The sequence below is a fragment of the Pleurodeles waltl genome, chromosome 9 (genome assembly GCF_031143425.1).
Source record: "Pleurodeles waltl isolate 20211129_DDA chromosome 9, aPleWal1.hap1.20221129, whole genome shotgun sequence".
In the NCBI taxonomy this organism is placed as follows: Eukaryota; Metazoa; Chordata; class Amphibia; order Caudata; family Salamandridae; genus Pleurodeles; species Pleurodeles waltl.
Window position 1 is genome coordinate 1,087,699,816 of NC_090448.1, and position 20,066 is coordinate 1,087,719,881.

The 20,066-nt window shown below is 44.1% G+C and overlaps 1 protein-coding gene across 3 annotated transcripts in view; it reads left to right on the forward strand.

Annotated features, from left to right (window-relative positions):
- Positions 1-20,066, forward strand: part of MAPKBP1 (mitogen-activated protein kinase binding protein 1) — a 533,456-nt gene that overhangs the window by 406,172 nt on the left and 107,218 nt on the right. For all 3 annotated transcript variants that reach the window (XM_069208767.1, XM_069208768.1, XM_069208769.1), the window contains exon 13: positions 6,992-7,083. In XM_069208767.1, the coding sequence (XP_069064868.1) occupies positions 6,992-7,083 (92 nt within the window). The remainder of the gene's footprint in view (positions 1-6,991; positions 7,084-20,066) is intronic.

Below are 20,066 nucleotides of genomic sequence, written 5' to 3' on the forward strand. Positions count from 1 at the left end.
GGCACGCCGGGGTGTTGGTTGAGGGCCTATGGTCCTCTCTCGCCGACGCCTCAAAGTTTGAAGCCTGCATGGCTCATGGGGTCGACCAATATCTACTTTGTTGGACACCCTCAGCCGGAGCTTCACAGCCGTGCAGCCATCTTGGTTGCCGGCATGGACACGCCCCTCAGATTTTTGGTGATTAGTTAAGGGGTGTAAGGAAAAGGGGGTAGGGGGACATCGCCAAATTAGATTTTTTTTTTTTCCACCAGTGCACTTTCCATAGACTTTACTCAGATGTACTGCAAAATAGCTGCATTGAGCTTAGTTAAATTTGGCAGGAATGTAGATTATAATGTGTAAATTATACTTTTTGGTAGTATATGTAAATTGAGCCTGTAGATTTAAAATTATAATGTATATTTGGTTACAGTGTACCAAAGTAATTTTGTGGTATACTGCAGTACATAGGAATGACAATATACAATATTGGCTGATTGCCCTTTAAAATTAAAAGGCCTCTATATTGTTTCAGGCATAAGTGGTGTTGGTTCTGGGTTTGAAGGAGAGATTTAGGTTACAACTTTTTATAAAAAATAAAAAAAACAATAACTGGGTACCGCAGTACAACAACAAAACTATCTAATGAGTACTTTAGTACTGTACTCGATGCTACTGCACTCTACACCACTCTAAACAACTCTGTACCACTGTACGTCATGGCACTCTACACTACTGACCTCTTTGCCATTCTACTCTGCACCACTCTACTGTACACCACTCAGCTGCCACTCTACCCCACTTTACGCTACCCCACTTTACGCAACTGCATTATAACGCACTGCACTCTGTGCCGCGCTACAATAGGCAGCTGTATTCTACCCCACTCTCCACAACGCTAACCTCTAACCATTTCTAGTCTAACCCACTCAACTCTGCTGTACTCTACCCCCACTTTACCCTATCCTACTCTGCACTACACTGTGCAACTGCAAACTATGCCACTGCACTCTGCAGCACTCTATACCATTGCACTGAATGCCACTGCACTCTACGCTGCACCACTGTTTGCCACTGTACTCTACCTCTCTGCCCCACCTACTCTACCCCACACTACTTTACTGCACTAAGCCCGTGTACTCTGCACCACTCTGCTCTATGCTACTCTACTAAGTGCCACTCCAAGCCGCTCAACTCCACCCCATGTACACCACTCTACTCCACCGTATGCCACTCCACAACCTACCTACGCCATGACACTCCACAAGAATATTAGAAACCAATTGCCGTAATATTCAAATGTAAAATATATATATATGAAATATTTATTACCTAAAGAAACAGTGATCAAAAACCTATTTTTCAAAACAAAAACAGTCATACAAATGCAATGGAAAAAACAAAGGTTGAAGATGAGTTATCGTTGGGAATCTAATTTGTTTTTTTAAATACATAACCAAATTAAACTATACAAGCCTCAAACTAAAAAGTTATAATTTACGCCCGTCCAAAACTTTCTATAACTCGCGCCCCTTCGTACAGTGTTGTAAACTCGCTAGACAGGCTAAATCGTGTACAATTACAATTTGTACCTTCACTATGCACTGCTTATACCCTTTCATATCATTGAACTTATAGCATGTTAAATCATAGCATTCATAACAGCACTTATATATGTGTGTATATATTTGTGTATGTGCGTGTATAAAACTTCCATATACCATAAGCAAAATTAGAATCAACAATGTGACCCCATTAGAATGGATAAGACTTCCGTAGCAATCCAGATGTATGGCCATATTCAACCAAGAACCCATCTGCGAATTTCACTGACTGGAGGAGGAATGATTTTTCCTATTTCAGAATCTTAGTCATTTTCTTATAGCACACTTTCTTGTAGTGTTATCATTTCAATTGATGTGAGTTCTGTTGATGGTTCAGAGTAAACCACAGTTGCGGCAGCTGCTCTAGTTGTTGCAGCACCTGTTTTGCTCATGCAAAGTGGCACTTGGTGTATACTTGACACAGCAAACTTATCAGTCCCAGGATGTGTTTAACTGCTTATGAGGCACCTTTGTGTTGATTTTTTTGGGGGGGGGGGGGGGGGGTTAAAGAATCTGCCACATTGTGCCTTTAGTATGATTGATCAACACCTTCCGGTTGATTGTTTTTGCACCAGGAAGCAGTGGCAACATTACAGCCAGACTGCCTTCTACCCAAGAAGTAGAACAGGTTGGTAAGATGTCCAAGGACTTGCCTGTCGGATTTTTTCCTGAACTTGCATGCCCACTTTGGGCAGCCACCTGTCAGCGGCTTTAGAAACTTTATCTTTGAGTCATAATTCTTCATGTTGGTGAAGTTCCAGTTTTTCGAATAATCTGAGACAGATTCAAGCTTGAATCCTCATCATGTGTTAACTCTGCCACCATTCTAGGGACATTAATGTCAGATATAAACATTGGTACTTCAAAGAGTAATTTGTATTTAATGTGAAAACCTAATGCTATTCTAGGCAAGTTAATTAGTGCTCTCTGAACCTCATAAAGGCCATGCATCCAGGTCAGTTCTTTATCCAGTACCCTAGTGGCCACCTAAATGTACTGTTAGCTCGTTCTACTATGCAGTTCAATTCCAAGTGGAGCAGGTGCAAAAATAGCAGTCTGCAAGAGCAGACATAGCATCAGTAAACAGTTTACCGGCAAACACAGGACCATTTTGTGAATGAAAGGTATGAGCAGTTCCCATTGCTACTACATACTGCAAGTCCTTTGACTGCTCATGCAGTGGCAGTTCTAGGTGGCCAAACCCAAAGGTTTCAACCACATCCAATATATAGTTAAATTGATTAACACAGAGGGGTGGCCCAATATGGTAGAGGCAAATTAGCCCAAAGTGTTAATCAGAGATAGTAAGGGAGTGTCTGTGCTGCTCAGTTGAGTGTTTTATTTGTTAACAAATATTGCATTGCTGCTCATATTTTTTTGTAAGCTTTGGTAAATATGGCCACCAATATCTCTGCAGTAGCATTCATCGATCTACTACTTTTGGTACAAAATCAATAGGAACATAATCTTTAGCGAAGGTGTAAGCATATTTGGACAGAAAACCAGTCGGGGGTTTTCCCCTTTCAACGTTGCTCCTTTTGCCTCAAAAATGTGTGTATCCATCTTTGGTTGAGATTAAGTTACAGCGGCTACCTTTAAAGGTGTGCAGTGCCGTCTTTGCAGTCACAACTGTTGCAGGGGTCCCTTTAGTGTGTATTCCTCCGCTTTCATGGGCCATGGTGTGCCATGCGGGGGATGGGTTGGTGTGTTATACCCCCTAATAAATATATTTTCTGCTAAATAGTTTGGTACAGGTGCGTTCAGTCTGGTATTGAGGTATCTGCATGATTTTATCAGGATTTGTTTTACGTACAAAGACCAAAACGCGCACACACAATCCCTCTGTTTTGAGGCTTGAAAAATTAAGTTAGTTTACAAAATATTTTGTTATCCCTCACATAGTACCCCTACCAGTCCGCATTCTTCTCCCTTTCCACTTCTTCTTAAGCCCTTCTCATGCACCCTTCTAGTAATAAAATATATTTTAACATCGTATACCAGTGTGACTGTTGGAAAATCTGCAGCTCACACCCCCGAATCTTACTGACCATGCCATGCCCTTGGTGCCATGGGCTGCTGTACATGGACCAAGGGAAACCTGTCCTCTAGAATAGGTACCTTTACCCAAAGATTTTTATATTTATTGATTTCCCCTTTGAATTGCTCATTAAGGGTTGACGCAGTAAATCTACATTATGGTGTTGTGCTGAATCCTTCGCAATAAGTATAGAAACAGAGGAATCAGCCCTCTGAAGCTCAAGTATTTCAGCTAGTTGCACAGTGAAGTCACCCAAAACGTGTGTGCGTGCCGCCTTGAAGTCCCCTTTGTCAAACTCTCTGCACTGCAGCACAAGTTGTGGAGTATTTTTGTTTAGTAGCAACCACAGGCTGTGCAAAGCTTTGTGTATAACACTCCTTTACTCCATGTATGGCTAAAATGTTGGAAGTTTTATGTACTGCAACAATTCCTGAGTGCAAAGTATGGGATCTCTTTCAAACTTTACATTGGTGGCATTTAATAAAGCAGCCCACTGCTCGCAACAGTGTAGAGCATAGCTACTAGAAAAACTACCTTTTGTAGCTACTTTTATTTTACCTATGTAACACTGTTTTTTGTTTTCCCTCAGCAAAAGGATGCGTATTCAGTAAGTCTTTCACTGCAGTGAGAAATTTCTCATTAGGAGTAAAACGATCCTTGGCAGATGAGTAAGTGTGCTCTGTATGCTATGGCAGTTGTTGGAAATGGCCCTTTTTGCAGGGCTATCCCCAAACCTTTAACCATAGGACTCTGGACACTTTACCACTGCTGACCAGTGTTAACGTGCACGTGCTCCCTCTTGAAATTGTATTGGTGATTGGTTTATCTGTGATTGGCAAATTTGATTTACTAGTAAGTCCCTAGTAAAGTGAACTGTGTGCCCAGGGCCTCTAAATCAAATGCTGCTAGGGGGCCTGCAGCATTGATTGTTCCACCCAGAGGTAGCCCTGTAAACATGTATCAGACCAACCACTGCAGTGTCTTGACCTACTGGATTAATTGGCCCTGCCTTGTCGTAAGGAACAGACACCTCACGGCAATGCAGCCATTTCCTTTGCAACCATAAGGAACTGACGCCTCATCTCCCCTGTGTAGCAGTAGAGAACCAACGCTGCACCAGCTCCAGTCTTGTTAGCTTAGCTACTTTTGAGTACGACAGACATTTGTCATTCCACGTCACTTTATAATGTTATGGATTTTACCCTTGCAGCATTCATGACATTGCGGTCTTCTGTGATCATGGTGTCAGGGTGGGATTTTACAGTAAGACACTGTTGTAGGCATTTTTTCGGACGTTCTTCCCTGCGTCACTGCAGATAATCGTTTTAGTCGACACACTTACTCTTGTCAGGCAGTGTAGTATACTGTTTTAACTGCATAGCTATTTTGTTTATGAAACATTCGTTTTTGACACCTACAAAGTGGTTCCCTTTGATGTATAGCACTTTGCATTTAATTGAAAGTGTAAGTTCCTGTTCCCATTACTTCACATTGTGGGTTTCTTGCCTTTTCCCTTTTTACCTCCTCTAGATACAATGCTAGTCTAGTGGCTCACCCTGCCCCATGGAGCTGCGCCCATAATTTAGGATAAGTAAGCAGTGACTTTTCATAGCCATATGTTTGTTGATTGCTTGATAAGTTAATTGAATGGTCTGGTATTCACAGTTCCAATACTTTCACAAGGTTACTTTTGTGCCAGTTAAGCTATCACTTAATATGGTGGCTGTGTTGTATTTTTTCATCTACAGGCTCTGCTAGATCACATCTATTTGATGTGTAACTTATGTGAGTAAGTCAACTCATTGTTTTTCATTTGATTCTCCAAAATGTGGTTTAACCTGCACAGAATTTAGATTTAAATTCAGGAGAAGTTATTGTTGGTTTTTGGTCCTGAAGAAGCGCCATATGATCAGACTGGACGACTGTGAGGCGCGAAACATGTTTAACTTTTTTTGGTGGAAGCAAAACCCTTCTACCTTGTTTTTAGTAGAGTGTGGGTACATTGTCTCCTGTTTACTCTACTCAGTTTTGTTTTAATCTTGTCCAGGATTCTGCCATATTCAATAAAAGCTGGGTTTGGAGGCTCCTGAGGCAATTTTCTTTATTTTTCTGTTTCTTCTCCTGTTTTTTCTTGATCTTTGCCTGTAGGTTTGAGTCTATTCCTACGTGCTTTTCACTGGCACACACTATCAGTTAAGATCTCCTGCAAACAAGCCCCGTATGGGGCCCGTCCGATATTGCAGCGCCAGTCTGACGAGCTGCCCTATGATGAAGCATGACATCTAATAAGATGTGAGAGGGTTTTTAGCACTGTATATAGGAGTGCCTGGCGATGTTTCTCCTATGTTTTTTGAAACTGTGTACTTTGTTAAATATTGTGATTAGGGAGAGTGTCAACTGGACCACTGATTCTCCCTGTCCCTCTTTTGGTTGTATATCAAAGTTGTGAACCATATTCTTTGTTTATTACAAATGAGTTGTATTTCCTAATAATATGAGGAACAGTGAAATGCTAGTTTTGTAACAGACTTTGTTCTGGTGGCATTGTATACATGAATGTTTATTTACATTTTTATGTATTTGCGATATGACCTACATAATGTATAACTGCCCTATTAGTTCACAATTGTGAATCCTAGTTGCATAGTGACTGGAATTATGGCGTTAAGATTGCAGTGTGCTATATACTGATTAATGTTTGGGAGTGCCCACATTCCCAATATCTATTTGGGGAGTGACTGTTCTAACAGTCACTCCTATCACATTTACGGGTAGTAAGAGGTAATGGTGGTAGAGCACAATATTCTTACCATTTCTGAACATCACATTAAACAACTAAACCATTGCTATTAACTCAGAAAAATTACACAAGTATGCAACGTTGTGCATTTTGCTACAATTGTAAGAAATGTTTCAATTAGAGGTGTTCTTCCAAATGTCTGCAACATTCTAGGTGAGACCTTATTGTTAATATGGTCTTGTAAGTGTTTGTGCAATGTAGGAATAGGAAGGTATTTTGGGGTGCAACGTTTTATTATATTTTCTTCAGTGTTCTTTATATTTGTTTACTATTAAATTATACTGCATCATACTTGCTGACTTTCTTGCACAGTGTAAAATATAGACCTTAAAAAATCATAAGCTCTGACATAAAATATTCATCCATAACAAACTTCTTTAATTTCCATTCTATGATTCCCCTATGTTGTATAACCCTTATTTCTAAGAATTGGGAGAACCAGTGAGAAGGTTGCTTTTCTACAAACTAGTGGTATTGTGCTGTAATCACATCCACAAGATACAGAAACAGGAGATATTTGAGTATTCCTTTTCCTTGGAGTGACCTGTTAATTTTTTGTTTCCGCTACAGAGTCCACGAGTTGCAGAGCCTCAGTGAGATGCTAAAAGTGGAGGCGCACGACTCTGAGATCCTTTGTCTTGAGTATTCCAAGCCAGAGACAGGTAAGAGGAGTGTGTGTAAGTGACTCTCCTGCTCACCGGTGCCCTTAGTTAAAGATGATGAAGTGTTTAAATTTGGTCCAAGTCATTGCTCATTATCAAGCAGTTCTGTGGTCTAATCTTTGATGCAGATGTTCTGCATATTAGTAAGACCAGTGAGAACTTTTGCTTGGCCACTGTTCACTGTCACTAGAGTCAGTTATTTGCAAGCCGTACCTTGTGGATCATGAGCCAAAGCCCAACTTTAGACTTGACTCCATGATTTTTAATGGAAATATTTGTGCATCTTTTCTATTGAAAAAGCAAAATGTTGAGAAATATCTGCTGCACATTCATCCTATGCGTGCTCCTTCATAGTTTGCTGATGTCATTTAAACAAAAATATCACAAGTGAGGTTTTTAACATGGTTTAGCTGTGTGTGTGTGTGTGTGCGCGCGCGCGCAACTGTATTACTTTGATAAATGTGAGGTTACATTATGTGATTGTGAAGCACCATAACACAGCTAGGCACTTAGAATTTTTAAGAAGCAATATAAGAATTTTCAGTGCTGTTATTAGACTAAGTATGATTACCCTATTGCATCTTTCCCATGACTGAGTTCTATTACTCCCACCTTGCCTGCTGAATCCATGTGGTTATATTGGCAAACTTTCAATAAGGATCCATGGCTGCACTATTAGACTCATTATACACCATGAATGGTCTTCAACCATGCAATGACTAGACGGAAATAAAGCCACAGTCCTACAGAGGTGGTCACTCCTCGCTACTGGCCTAAGGTGAATTGAGAAGCAGTTTTGACCCTACTCCTTGAGTCAGACCGTTATTTATAGCTTTTTTTATATAACTAAATGGATAGGTCTGTGAGGCTGTACTTGTATGTTGATCAAACACTTATAGGCACCATGACTACTTACTGCTTGGAGTGAGCCAGTCTTCATAATCTGTGTCTCAACGATCCTGCTTGCACAGTTTGAAACTGCTCACACATCCCCCTTTGTTTGACTGCGTTTGTCAGTTTGTCGTGGACTCCTGTTGTATGTAACAGAGCTGAATATTCGAATGATTGGCCGCATTCAGGTGAGTGGGTTTATAGATATATTAAAAAAAAAAAAAAAGCCATGTGCCACTCTAACCCATTATGCATTATGTTGGTAGACCCTTAAAAATATCTACTTGTCTAACTGAATAGACTTGGTGACACACACACGGAGGTGAAAGATTTGGCTGCATTCTCACTACATCAGAGCTATAAATAGCCTCTGTGAAAATGCCAGGAAGCTTTTAATCATGCATCTTTCTGGTTTTATTAGACTGACCACATTAGGCCTGCATTTAATGCAGATCTTTGATAATAGCCTTGCCTATGCAGCAGACCTCGGTTTATGAACATGCCATCACTTTTATTAGGCAAGCCTTGGTCGAGATTCGCAAGGGGAGGAGCTGTCTGGAATCGCCGATAAGCTTCAGTCTTGCCTCGGCCATGCGAATCACCACCTCTGCAAGTTGTGGGGTGGCTGTAGAAGTGGGTGGCGTTCGTGCCACTAGCAATACCACAGCACTCCCCTCCATAGTCTGGCATGGCCTGTGCTCTGACCCACCCCCACCTCTAGGTATGTAGAGTTTGCCACTGTCTGGTTCCCATTTACCCCCACCCAGGCTGCTCTTCGGCCTGACTCTACACAGCAGTGAGGAGCACTGGTGAGTTGTTAGGGAGGGACCTGGTGAGTGGGAATGGGCAATGGTGGTCAAGGCTCTCAGGTTTGGGGGGGGGCTGAACAGAGCATGAAGGTGCATGTGTTCTTTTCTACTTTACTACTAGGCATGCCCAGCAGGTGGCCCCATTGCAGCTTGACCCCCCACCCCTCAACCAACCATCCAGCTCTGCAGCGCCTTTATTTTATAATACCTTTTTACCTGCTTAGTACTTGCACATTCTTTTCTTGTTGCCACTGTTCTTTAGCCAGTCATTCCCACAAGCATATGGAGACCGATATGAGAGCCAGTAGTTTGCGATTGCTACAAGCACAGACCGAGAGCAGACCCTACAAAGCGGTGAAGAGGCAAAAACACAAGGTCTTTAGCAAAACTGGAATACAAAGACTTCAGGTCCTGGGTGGCACAACGACGGGCAATACACCATGTAAACAGGCCCCTCCCAGCAGTGTGCCTCAAATAACTGCATTGACTGAGACCATTAGACATTCGGAAATGGTACTTCACCATGCTAACACCCCCAGTAGGGAAAGCATAAAGAAGTGCTTTAAAGTGAAAGTGACGTAATCCTTCTGGATTCCCGGGCTCAGGCGGGACCTTGGCATTCTTCACCTAATGTTAACTCAGGAGGGACATGCTCAATTAATCACCCTAGAACTCAGTCTGCAAGCCTTAGCAGAGGGCATCAGCAGCCCGTACTACTCCTGAATAATTGATAGCAATGAGCTATTAACGTGTTATGTGGACCCGCTAGGCACCTCTGGATTATCTATGCTTTCCAGGACTGGTCCAAGTATGAAGGGACTTGTTGACAGGGTGGCAGGCCAGAACCCCTTGTGCTCCATCTTGATTCAGGGGCTGATCCTAAGGTGCATAACTTCAGACAAGTTACTAGATCACAACCTCCTCATGTCACCTGCCCTTCAGCCATCCAGCACTGGCGACAATGCCAGTATCAGATGAGCAGCTAAAGCCTCTCCCCTGCATCTTGGAAAGCTGTCATGACAGCTGTGGGATATGGGGGCATCTGAAACGATGCCACAGCACAGGAAACCGTCCCCCTGTCTATCATCTCTCCCCTCCTCCCCCAACCTCCACCATCCCCGAACCCCTCCAATAGTGACACCACATCAGCTTTCCTATCCATAGGACAAGTGTGTGGGCACCGCAAATTCTGACAATGACAACACCACACCAACGATCCAACAACCCAGCCACAACCTTTCTAAAGTCGGGAGGAGCTGAGAAAAATGAGCACTTAGGGTGGCAGACTTTGGACAGATTGCGGTCCTCCATGTTGCAGCCTGCCTTGCTGCACACTGATTAATTAGATATACAAATTACTGTTTTGCAAATGTTCGCCATCCTAATCATGGGTTTTGGTGGTAAATTGGACCAGCTAAATCAGTTGATAACCAGAGCTCAATGGCTGGCAATGGAAGAAGGTGCCATATGCCATTGCAGCCTCCTGATTGAGTAATTTACATCCTCACCTGATATAGCAACCATCATCTGAGAGATGAAGCCGCATAGGACAGGACAGTCTGGGGCTCTGGCACTGCCAACTGAAAGGGAGCACTAACAAAGCTGGGTCCTTTTGAGTACTTCGCTGCTTTGTCAATGAAGTTGGACCCTTTGAAGTATCTAGTCGCCGTTGTGCCAGAAGAGACAGTTGCATGACATCAGCTTCCTGGCAGCTACAGAATGTCGTAAAATCGAGAATCCTTGCCCTGAGGGGTGCATCGATACAGCTCCACTATAATATCTGGTCTAATGCATGAAAGGCCAAAGTCACTCAGACAAGTGTCCGCCATTTTGCCAGCAGGTGCCTCCAATGATCCAGTGGGCAGACAATAGCTGTATCTTTACCGTGGAATGAATTTCTCCCGCCCCTCCCCCCCCCAAAAAAATCTGCTTAATGAGATGCCCTCCACTCGGGCACCTCTACTGTTTAGAAAGAATAAAGATACTTAAGAAATTAAACAAAAGCAAGGGCAAAAGATCATACCCAAGTCATCAAAAGATAACTGCCAGCTCTATTGCAACTTATTTCCCAGCTGCTGTTTCCAAGGAAACGTCTCTACGTATCCAGAGGGATAACTCCGGGGAAAAAAATAGCACCAACAAGGAGCCATGTCCCGAAGGTTACACCGAAGTGCCTATGGATAGCAGTCGGATGTCTTGAATGTCAATTTCCAAATTTGGGCTTGCATCAGTCACACAACTGCCCCAGGAATCCAAAGCCAGAGCTCCCAACAGCAGAGTAGGCTGCAGTGGGTATGTGTCATTTGAAATGTTTCCTGAGGGGACCCACCAGAGGCAGAGCTTGGGCCCATACAAACAAAAGCAAGAGGCTGCAGAAGTTACTCGTAGAACATGCAAGACCTAGGACAACACAGCCTGTCAGCAACAGGACAGCAAAAATCCACAAGACTAGCAAGATCATCCTTCACCCTGATTGTCTCCCGCTGCAAATGGGGCCTAATGGAGGGAATGTCATTTAACTTTCCACCACCCTCCCCAGTCTGGTCTGTATTTGTCCCTCCTGTGATGGGCAAAGAAAACAAGCGTTAACATATCATCTTCTCTAGCCATACTACAGTGCACGCCCTGGAGGAAAACCATTCACAATTTGCCCAGTGGAGAAGCCAACAACTCTGTGGCCTCTACCTGTGCAAGGATTGCTTCTGAACAAGCATTTGCTTCTGAAACCATCTAGTTCAATCATGACTGCATCTATAACATAATAATATCACTGACTTTGCAAGAGAAGGAAATGGCACCCACTTTATGCTTTATACCATGCTTGTAATTTTCTAAGCAACCAATTTTCTCAGGCAAAAACTGAGGAGAGAAGCGGGAGATTATCTGGCACCTGATCTACGCAGTTAGCCTGTACCTGTGGAGTGCCATTGACAAAGCACTGGTCAATGCCGTCAGATCACAGAGGAACGCTCATTACTAGTGTCAGTGCCAATGATAGTCTCAGTAACTTGTCATTTGGAAGATAAATTGTACATTATCTGATGTAACTTCATTAATTTTCTCATTTTTATCCACTTCTGCAGCATTTTTTAAATGTCCTCATTTACCGTATACATCACACATACTCTTCACAGCAAGACATTTTTTGTAATTTGCCCAATGCACAAAATTTCCACATTTAAAATGAGCACCTTTAGGTTTTCGGGCACTTTTAATCTTCGATTTTATTCTACGTTTACAAATTGTGCAGATTTAACTGAAGGGTTTGTCTTGGCATAATTCTGCCACACATACTAATGAATGTTCATTTTATTTAGCAACAATTAAAAGCTCACTCAGCTTAAGGTCTTCTCACACCCAGAACTCTTCTCTCTGTGTTCTTGCACTTCAACATGAATTGGCCTCTAATGCGTTCATCCAGAGAATTTCCAAAATTACACACAGCAGCTAATTTATGTAATGCACTAGCATGGGAACACATGCCACAGTGGTCTTTCTAGTAAAATTGAGATTTTTGGCAGGTGATGTTTATCCATATGTTTTTTTTTTTTTTGTTTAAGTTCAATATTCATTTAAACTTGAAGGTTTTCCTCCTCATTAGATGATTCCAGTAAAGTTTTCGAAACCCCCGAGCCCTTTGGGTCAAAACATGGAGAAGTAATTAAGATTTATTTTTTTGTCTGCTGTAAACTTTGCAAACACCTTCAATTTATGGTATTTCACAATGGGTTCGCATGAGAAAAGGCAAATAAAGGTGGAATAAATTATTTTCTGCATTATCCGGGGAAAAAAATGACTAGTGTCCAAGTAATTGCAATTATATGCTGATTAAAAAAAAAAAAAAATACTGTTCCAGAGCTACTAAAAATCTGACCTTCGGTGTCCGATCTGTTACCTGAAAGGCAATACCACAAGCTGTAGAGAGTAAGTACAGATTCATCCCCATAGAGAGCAGTATAGAATTATGTATGCTTTCGCAGCCTTTTAATTGTTCTTTGAAGCAGACCTGCATTTGACGTTTATTTCCTGTTGCTCCCAACTTCCTGCTCGGCAGAAGAGGAAAGTTAGAGCGTGAAGTGTGGTATTGTGGTGATACTTATTTGCTGTTATTGAATGGCCTGTAGTCTCCCAGCTCCCAGTGTGAGAGCGCTTTCTCCCAGGAGAAGGTTCCAGAGCGCGAAGAGTTTCTCTACAACGGCACAATACCTCTGCCTTGGAGAAAAACGATCGAATTTGCAGATTTTCGCATGAGCAATGTAAACTGAATTGTTGAAAGTTTGCTATAATTATTATACCTAGAACTTGCCTCAGTTGCTGATGTCAAAGCCGCCTTCTGTTATCTCTTGTGAACTTCTGAAAGTCGTAAACCTGCACCAGTGCAAGGTCGTAGACCTCCAGGTCCACTTTCGTGATGGATATTGACCGTATAGGTGTTTAAACTGATTCTCCTATGTTGCTTATACCATGCATCACACATTTAAACTAGGGGTGGGCGGAAAGCACAAAATTTAACTCTTCAGAATTCTGTGGAGTTACAAAAAACTGCACCAGATTCTGCGGCGTTCTGCGAACAGGCAGATATAGGCATGTTGTGCAGCTCGCGCTGTGATTTAATGCCGGGAGTGTTCCATGCTGAAAAAACATTGTGAATTGCACCACACCGTGTGCCATGGGGCCCACCTGCTAGAGTTGCTGTTCCTGCTGCTCGAGTAGATATTTTTTTTTTTACTACTAGAGTGGCAGGCAGCCTTCTGATGGTGAACAGTCACGACTGCCCACATTAGAAATATCTTACAAGTTGTCATCTTAGTGACTGAAAATTGCGCGACGGGTAGCCAAATCTCACTCTGCGTGCCAACTTAACATTTTGGCGCATGTGCAAATTCTTCCTTGCAGCGGTTGTCGGAATTTGGCTGGAATTTTGCATTACAAGAGTTACATACTCTGCAAAATTCCACCGATTCCTGTGGCAGAACTGAATATTTTGACCGCCCCCAATTTAAACTGTTCTTTAGAGAAATATTTTAAGTTTAAAGAAATGCAGTATTGTTTAGTAAAACTCTTTCTAACCTTTGAGTTTTTTAAAGGTGCAGTTGTTTTTTGGGTGCACTATATTAGGAAAAAAATTGCAGAACTATGCAACCTTAGTCCGCTTTTTTCCCCAAGTAACCATTCTTTTTTAGATTGGTTGCTTTAATTGTGTTTATTAGCATATAATAAATTAGCATTCTGGGACAATTGCAAATAGCTACAAACTGATACATTTTACAAACCTATTTTACATTGAACCACTGTCCTGAGATCAAGCTAAGCTTACTGTTCACTGTACCTTAAAGTGCTCACCCAGACAATAGTCTTTCTGTTAAGAAGACCCAGGATCCATTGTGTTCATCCTTTCTGGATACATAACCTGCCTTAGTAGCAGACCATGCTCATTCTTGTAACCATACTGCAGTACTTTAAAGCAGTAGCCAAAGGTGGTGTGCTGCAGGTTGTTGAGCCTTTTTGTCCTATGGATAAAATGAGTTTGAAGACGTTTTCATGGTGTGTTGTGATAGGATATCCACACTCCTAAAATCACTTTAGTAATGAAATATGAACATAAAATTGGCAGTGAAGTGTTGACCTTTTTCTAATACGTTTCTATTAAGAGTGTAGTGATCAGTCTTCACTGACTCTAGAGTTAAATTGCATTCCCTTCCCAGTGTGTTGAGTTAAATTGAAAGCATTAGTGTTTGATTTCATAAATTAGTTTTAATTCAAACCATTCTTGGCTAAAGATCAAAACTCTCCCCTGCTATTTCAATACTTGAAGGTTTACTATTAATGACTTTCCCTTTTATTTAGATATACCCTGTGCCTTGTAAGTGAATGAGTTAATGTCCCCTTCAGAGGGCATTCGCCAGCCTTAATTAGAAAGATCAAAATTTCTGCTAGATCCTTTGGGATAGCCTGCTTCCTCATCTGCCATACCTGGGTATGGTGTTCCAGGAAGCCAGTCTAATGTAGAGCAGGCTATCGTCCTTTGCAGGCTGGAGGTTGGAGTAGGGCTGCATCTGTCACAGTGCACCAGGTTTCAGGATAATCCCAGCGGCAGTGCTCCTCTGCCGAATGTTAGCACAGAGGCTATTCATATAATAAAAGCACTGTTCATATTGCACTGTTAAAGGTGCAGAGCTGATGTGATGGTTTGTCTGGAGTATCGGAACTGTCACCAACCGCCAATCATGACACAAGGGCATTGCGTTTTTTGTGCCTAGCCTAGGACAGTGTTCAGCTTACATGTAAGCATCACTTGCACACACTAGCTTCTCTGTACATTAGCGTGTTAACTTAGAAACATGTAAAAAAAAAATCACCATTAGAAAATGTCAAGCTAAAAAGTTCTTTCTAAAATTAAGTCTCAGCGTGGGCCCTAATGTATTTCACCACAAAAGTACCCAATGACCACACAAAGCTAGATAAACTGAAAGACAAAACCTTCAGTTTAGTGGAAATAAGCAGCAGCTAGATGTCTTGATCATGTTTTTCAAGGCTTGGAAATGCAGATCGAGAGGGCACTGAAGAGTTTTTGGACTCCATCCTATATTTTGCCCTTTCAGATATCAGAAGGCACGTTAAAACTGTTTGGTTTGCAAATTGTGAAGTGTGGGCATAGGAAAATGTTGGATCACTGTCCTTCCACTTGCTAGGTATCTTCAGCTGGTTTATGAAGGAGCCAGGGCACCTTCTGAAGCGATCATTCATCATTTTAGCACGAGTGGAAAGCTAAATCATGGGGGAGGGGGGAGAAAACACAGGTGCTACATTTAATAATATACCTGAAAATATAGAAGACTGGCGTGGCAGTTTATTTTCTGTTTTATTCATTGCTTTTAAAATGAGCAGCCTAAAATTAAGGGTAGGGGACATTTCCCTACAGACAGCGAAACACAGGAATCTCAAACAGCATTGGACCTAGTCCGCTGCTTAGTGGACTGTTTGAAGCACTGAGGGGGGCTGGCAAAGTATTAAGTAAATATAGTGGCCTGCCCCTCACAGTGCTTTTCAAAGAAACTTCTTCAGGAGGGGAACCACACAAGTTCACCTGCTAGGAAAATTTCTTTGAAGAGCATTCTTAGGGGTCCTCCATTGCAATTACTTTAATTTACGTATCAAGTTAACATGGTCAGGAGCTGACCACAAATATTATTGACACACAATAATTACTTGTACCTTGCATTCCTCAGTGCCCAGAATGAGGAATTCTTATTTACCACAGCATTTTCTCCTAATTGCCTACTGTTTTTATCCACATATGCAGAACAAGGCATTTCACCTTGACCTACATTAGCAATGCAGGAAGATGTATAGTTGAGCATTATGTGGGTGGGTGGGTGACTTGACCTGACTGCAAGATGACCGCCACGGTCTGAGGCTCTGCCAGGGGCCTTCTCAATTATCCCTTACAGTTGGGGGCCATCGCGGCCACCCAGGCTGGCAGTTGTGTGATGGGTCCCTCACTGTGCTGCGTGGTGTTTTTGACCCGGGTTGCTCGCAGGGAAGAGCATTAATTCCCTGGGAAGAAGTGTTTTGCTTGAAGACGTGAAGTGGCCTGCGTGGTGTCGTCACCTGTGGTGGGGCGAGGGGGGGGGGGGGGTCTAGATGGTAACTCTGTGCGCCACTGGAGGAACGGTGGGGAGCCCCTGGTTACAGCTCTAGGGAGGTGGAGGAGAGCTGGGTTGGCCCATGCTTTGGCTAGTGGTGGTGTGATTGGGGAGAGAGAAGCCTGAGAATGCTTCCGTCTGTGGTCGCTGTGCCGTCGCAAGTTGAGGTGAGGCCACCATGAAGCACTGAGTCGGTGGGTGCGCTTTGTGGAGTGCTGGAGCAGGGGGCCCATGTCATTGGACACTAACCATAGGGCGATGGGCAGGCCCACTTGGGGGTCCCTATTGGATAGAGGATTGTGTGTGGTTCTGGACTCGCTGAGGCCCTGCAGGAGGGGTGGTTCACCGCTTGACTAGAATGCGCCACTGATTTCCCCCTCCCCCAATATTGCCTGATTACCTGCAGAGTGGAGTCTCATGCTGACTCCAACCTCACATCCAAGCAAACATTTGGAGTGTTAGATTACCTGGAACACAAGGGGAGTGCAGGTACACTGTGGGCCTGCCCGTACCCCCTGAGGATTGCTCTGGGGTGAGATGGGGCCCTGTTGGTGAAGTTTGACTTCACCGGGCCTTCTCTCATTTTGCTGGTTGTGTGCCGGAGTGGGAGGAGGGTACGCAGGCCAGAAGACGCCGGGGCCAGCGGCTGAAGGTGACTGAGTAACCAAGGTCTGGACTGGGTGACCTCCAAGAGGGGGGTGGCCACCCTACAGCTTGCTTCTATTAATCAGGAGTCTGACATAGTGTGCTAAACCAGATCTGGGCTGGCCATTTGACAGCCATGTGGAAGGCAGATTATAAACAGGCGAAGTTGTCTTTTGACACCTGCAAGAAATCTGGAGCACTGATCCGGCCTGGCAAAGATAGCATTTCGGACCCCTCAGTGGAGAACTCTGTGCAGTCACCTTCCATCAGGGCCATGTTCATGGACCTCGGTCAAAGCCTCACAAGCATTGACTGTAAAATCGACCTGATTAGATTGGATGGACAGCCTTGAGGAAAAGGTGGATGGGCATGACACTAGGTTGGACCAGCTGAAGCGCCGTATCTCAGGTCTGGGTGGTAAACAGCACACCTCTGAGAACCTGCTGTGGATGGATAAAGTGCTTGAACCCGTCCACAACAAAAATGAGGAATTGGAGTCATACTCCTGGAGGAACAACATGTATTATGGGGGTCCCCGAGTCCACTTCCGTGGGTTGCATTGAGGATTACGTGGAGGACATGCTGTCCTTACTGTTCGGTGAGGCCCCCTCTGCCCGGTTGGTGGTGGAGCGTGCCCATTGCTCACTGGGTTCAAGGCTGCCCATACTCCCCACCCCTCCCCCCTCGGATGCCCCAACCTGGCCAGTCATAGCCAAATTATTGAATTACTGGGACCACCATACTGTACAACATTTAGCCCGCGAGCATTGGCTCCTCACTTACCAAAACTCACTATCTTCCTGGACTACACTCCTTCTGTTTAGGCCACCCGCAGGGATTTCATGCCAGTGAAAAGATCTTTGCTGCAGATGGATGCATTATATTTCTTGATATAGCTGACGAAACTGAGCATCAAATACTGGGAAAAGCTACACTTTTTTACAGATCTGAAAGCGGCAGCCAAATTCTTAAATGCTCCCCAAAGCAGGTGGCATAGGCCTTCCGTCGGATGGTGGTGGTGGGGGGGGGGGGGCTGCTGCCCAGCTGAGTGACAATGAGGATGCAAGATGCCCCGCCTCCTGCCGGGCTTCTCGGCCCACCACCTCCTGTGTATTTTTTTCCTGCATGCTATGGTTCCGGGCTGACACGTTGGCCATTAGCTCCTGACTGCCCCCTTCCACTGGTCAAGGTTAGCAGGCCTCTCATTCACACCCTGGGATGAGTCTGCAGTTGAGTGTGCACTCCCCGTTGTTGGGAGAGAGTTGGAGGTATTTTTGGGGTGGATTTGTACTGTGTGACCGGTTTGGGGGGGACTGGAGTAGTTGTTTGTTGGGGGGGGAGGGGGGTTGTTGAGCTCAAGTTTACTTTTTGGAATAGTGGATGTTGCTGTGGCTCACTTTTCCCAGATGCATTTATACACTTCTTTCATGCACGACATTGCAACCCTGAGACACTTTTTTTTAGCCATACTGCTTATACTGTCACATTCTATCAACACACAAATGTATAAAGTGGAACGTATGTGGCCTAAAGGATGCGCGTAAAATGCAACAGGTATCTGCTTATTTGCTGCGCCATAAGGTGGATATATGCATGCTGCAAGAATTACATCTTACTTACATCAGGTCAAGGCTGCATGCCTATTGCTATGTGCAGGGGAGGTGTTGCAATAGTCATTCGCAGGAGACTTCCCTGATGCACTAGGAGGATCCTCTGACCCCGCTGGCCAATACCTCCTCCTGTCAGGAGTCTTGTATGATCGCCCTTTCTGCTTACTGTCTATTAACGGCCCTAATTCGGACATTCCAGAGTTTTTTGCAGAGATAAGGCACCTCACTTAGCCAATCGGCCCAGGTGCCCTTTTGTTGGGGTGGGGAGGTGGATTGGGGGGGTGGGGGGGGGGGGGGCAGGCAAACGTCTCTAATGTGTTAGATCCCACTGCCAAATGTAACAGCAGTACGAGGCTGCCACACCCTGTTGCGGCAGCAATGTTGCTCTCATGTTCGCATCAGTTGTTGGAATTTTGACACGCTAGGCATACTCATGACAGGGAGGGGGGTACATGCCTGAATACCACACACAGCAGTTGGTCTTGCATCTTTGGGTCACCACTAGGGATGTTGACTCGTGGACCACATGAGTGGCACATTGCCCACCCACAGTCTTGGACCACTCGCTTGTGCTCCTGGAGCTGGGCATTTTGGAGGGGAGGGGGGGGGGATGCACAGTGGGTGTTCACCTTGAAACTTCTGGGAGGTGCCCTTTGAGACTAATTTTTTAGGGACGAGGTTCGGGAGGCCATTGTAGATTATTTTGACCATAATAAAGGCTCTGTATGATCCCCTCGCGTAGTCTGAGAGGTGTTCAAGATGGTGATTCGGAGCATCTGCTTTGCCAAACAAAATGGAATTCTATGAATGTTGCACTGCAAGAGCGTTGAGAGGTGCTACTACTTTTCGGAAGAGACCTTGCTGCTCGTGGAGTCTCAGGTCAAGCTTACGCAGTATAAAGAAGCAGAGTGACAGGAGGTATGCTACTTAGGGTGCACAGCACAGGCTTGGCGATACAGTGAGGGTGGCAGGGCTGGAAAGATGCTTGTGAATCTCCTGCGTAGACCCTGGGCCAGCGACTATATTGTTGAGCTATAAGATTGCCTGGTGTGCTTGTGGGTGGGGACTGTGGCAGTCCAGCAGACCATGACAACATTCTATACCTCGCTATATTCCTCCTCGCCAGCCCTGGGTGAGGACCCGCATACTGCTTACTTTGATGCGCTCCAGCGCCTATGGCTGGAAGACAGCCATAGACACTTCTTAGACTCCCCGTTCATGGTTGAGGACGTTGACCAGGTCATTTGTGGACTTCCTGGTGATAAGACGCTGGGCTTGGATGGGCTAACGGTGGAGTTTTATAAGGAGTTTGTGGAACTGCTGGCGCCCCATATCCTTGATGAATCCATTGACAGCGGTCTACTCCCACCTTCCTTGTGCGA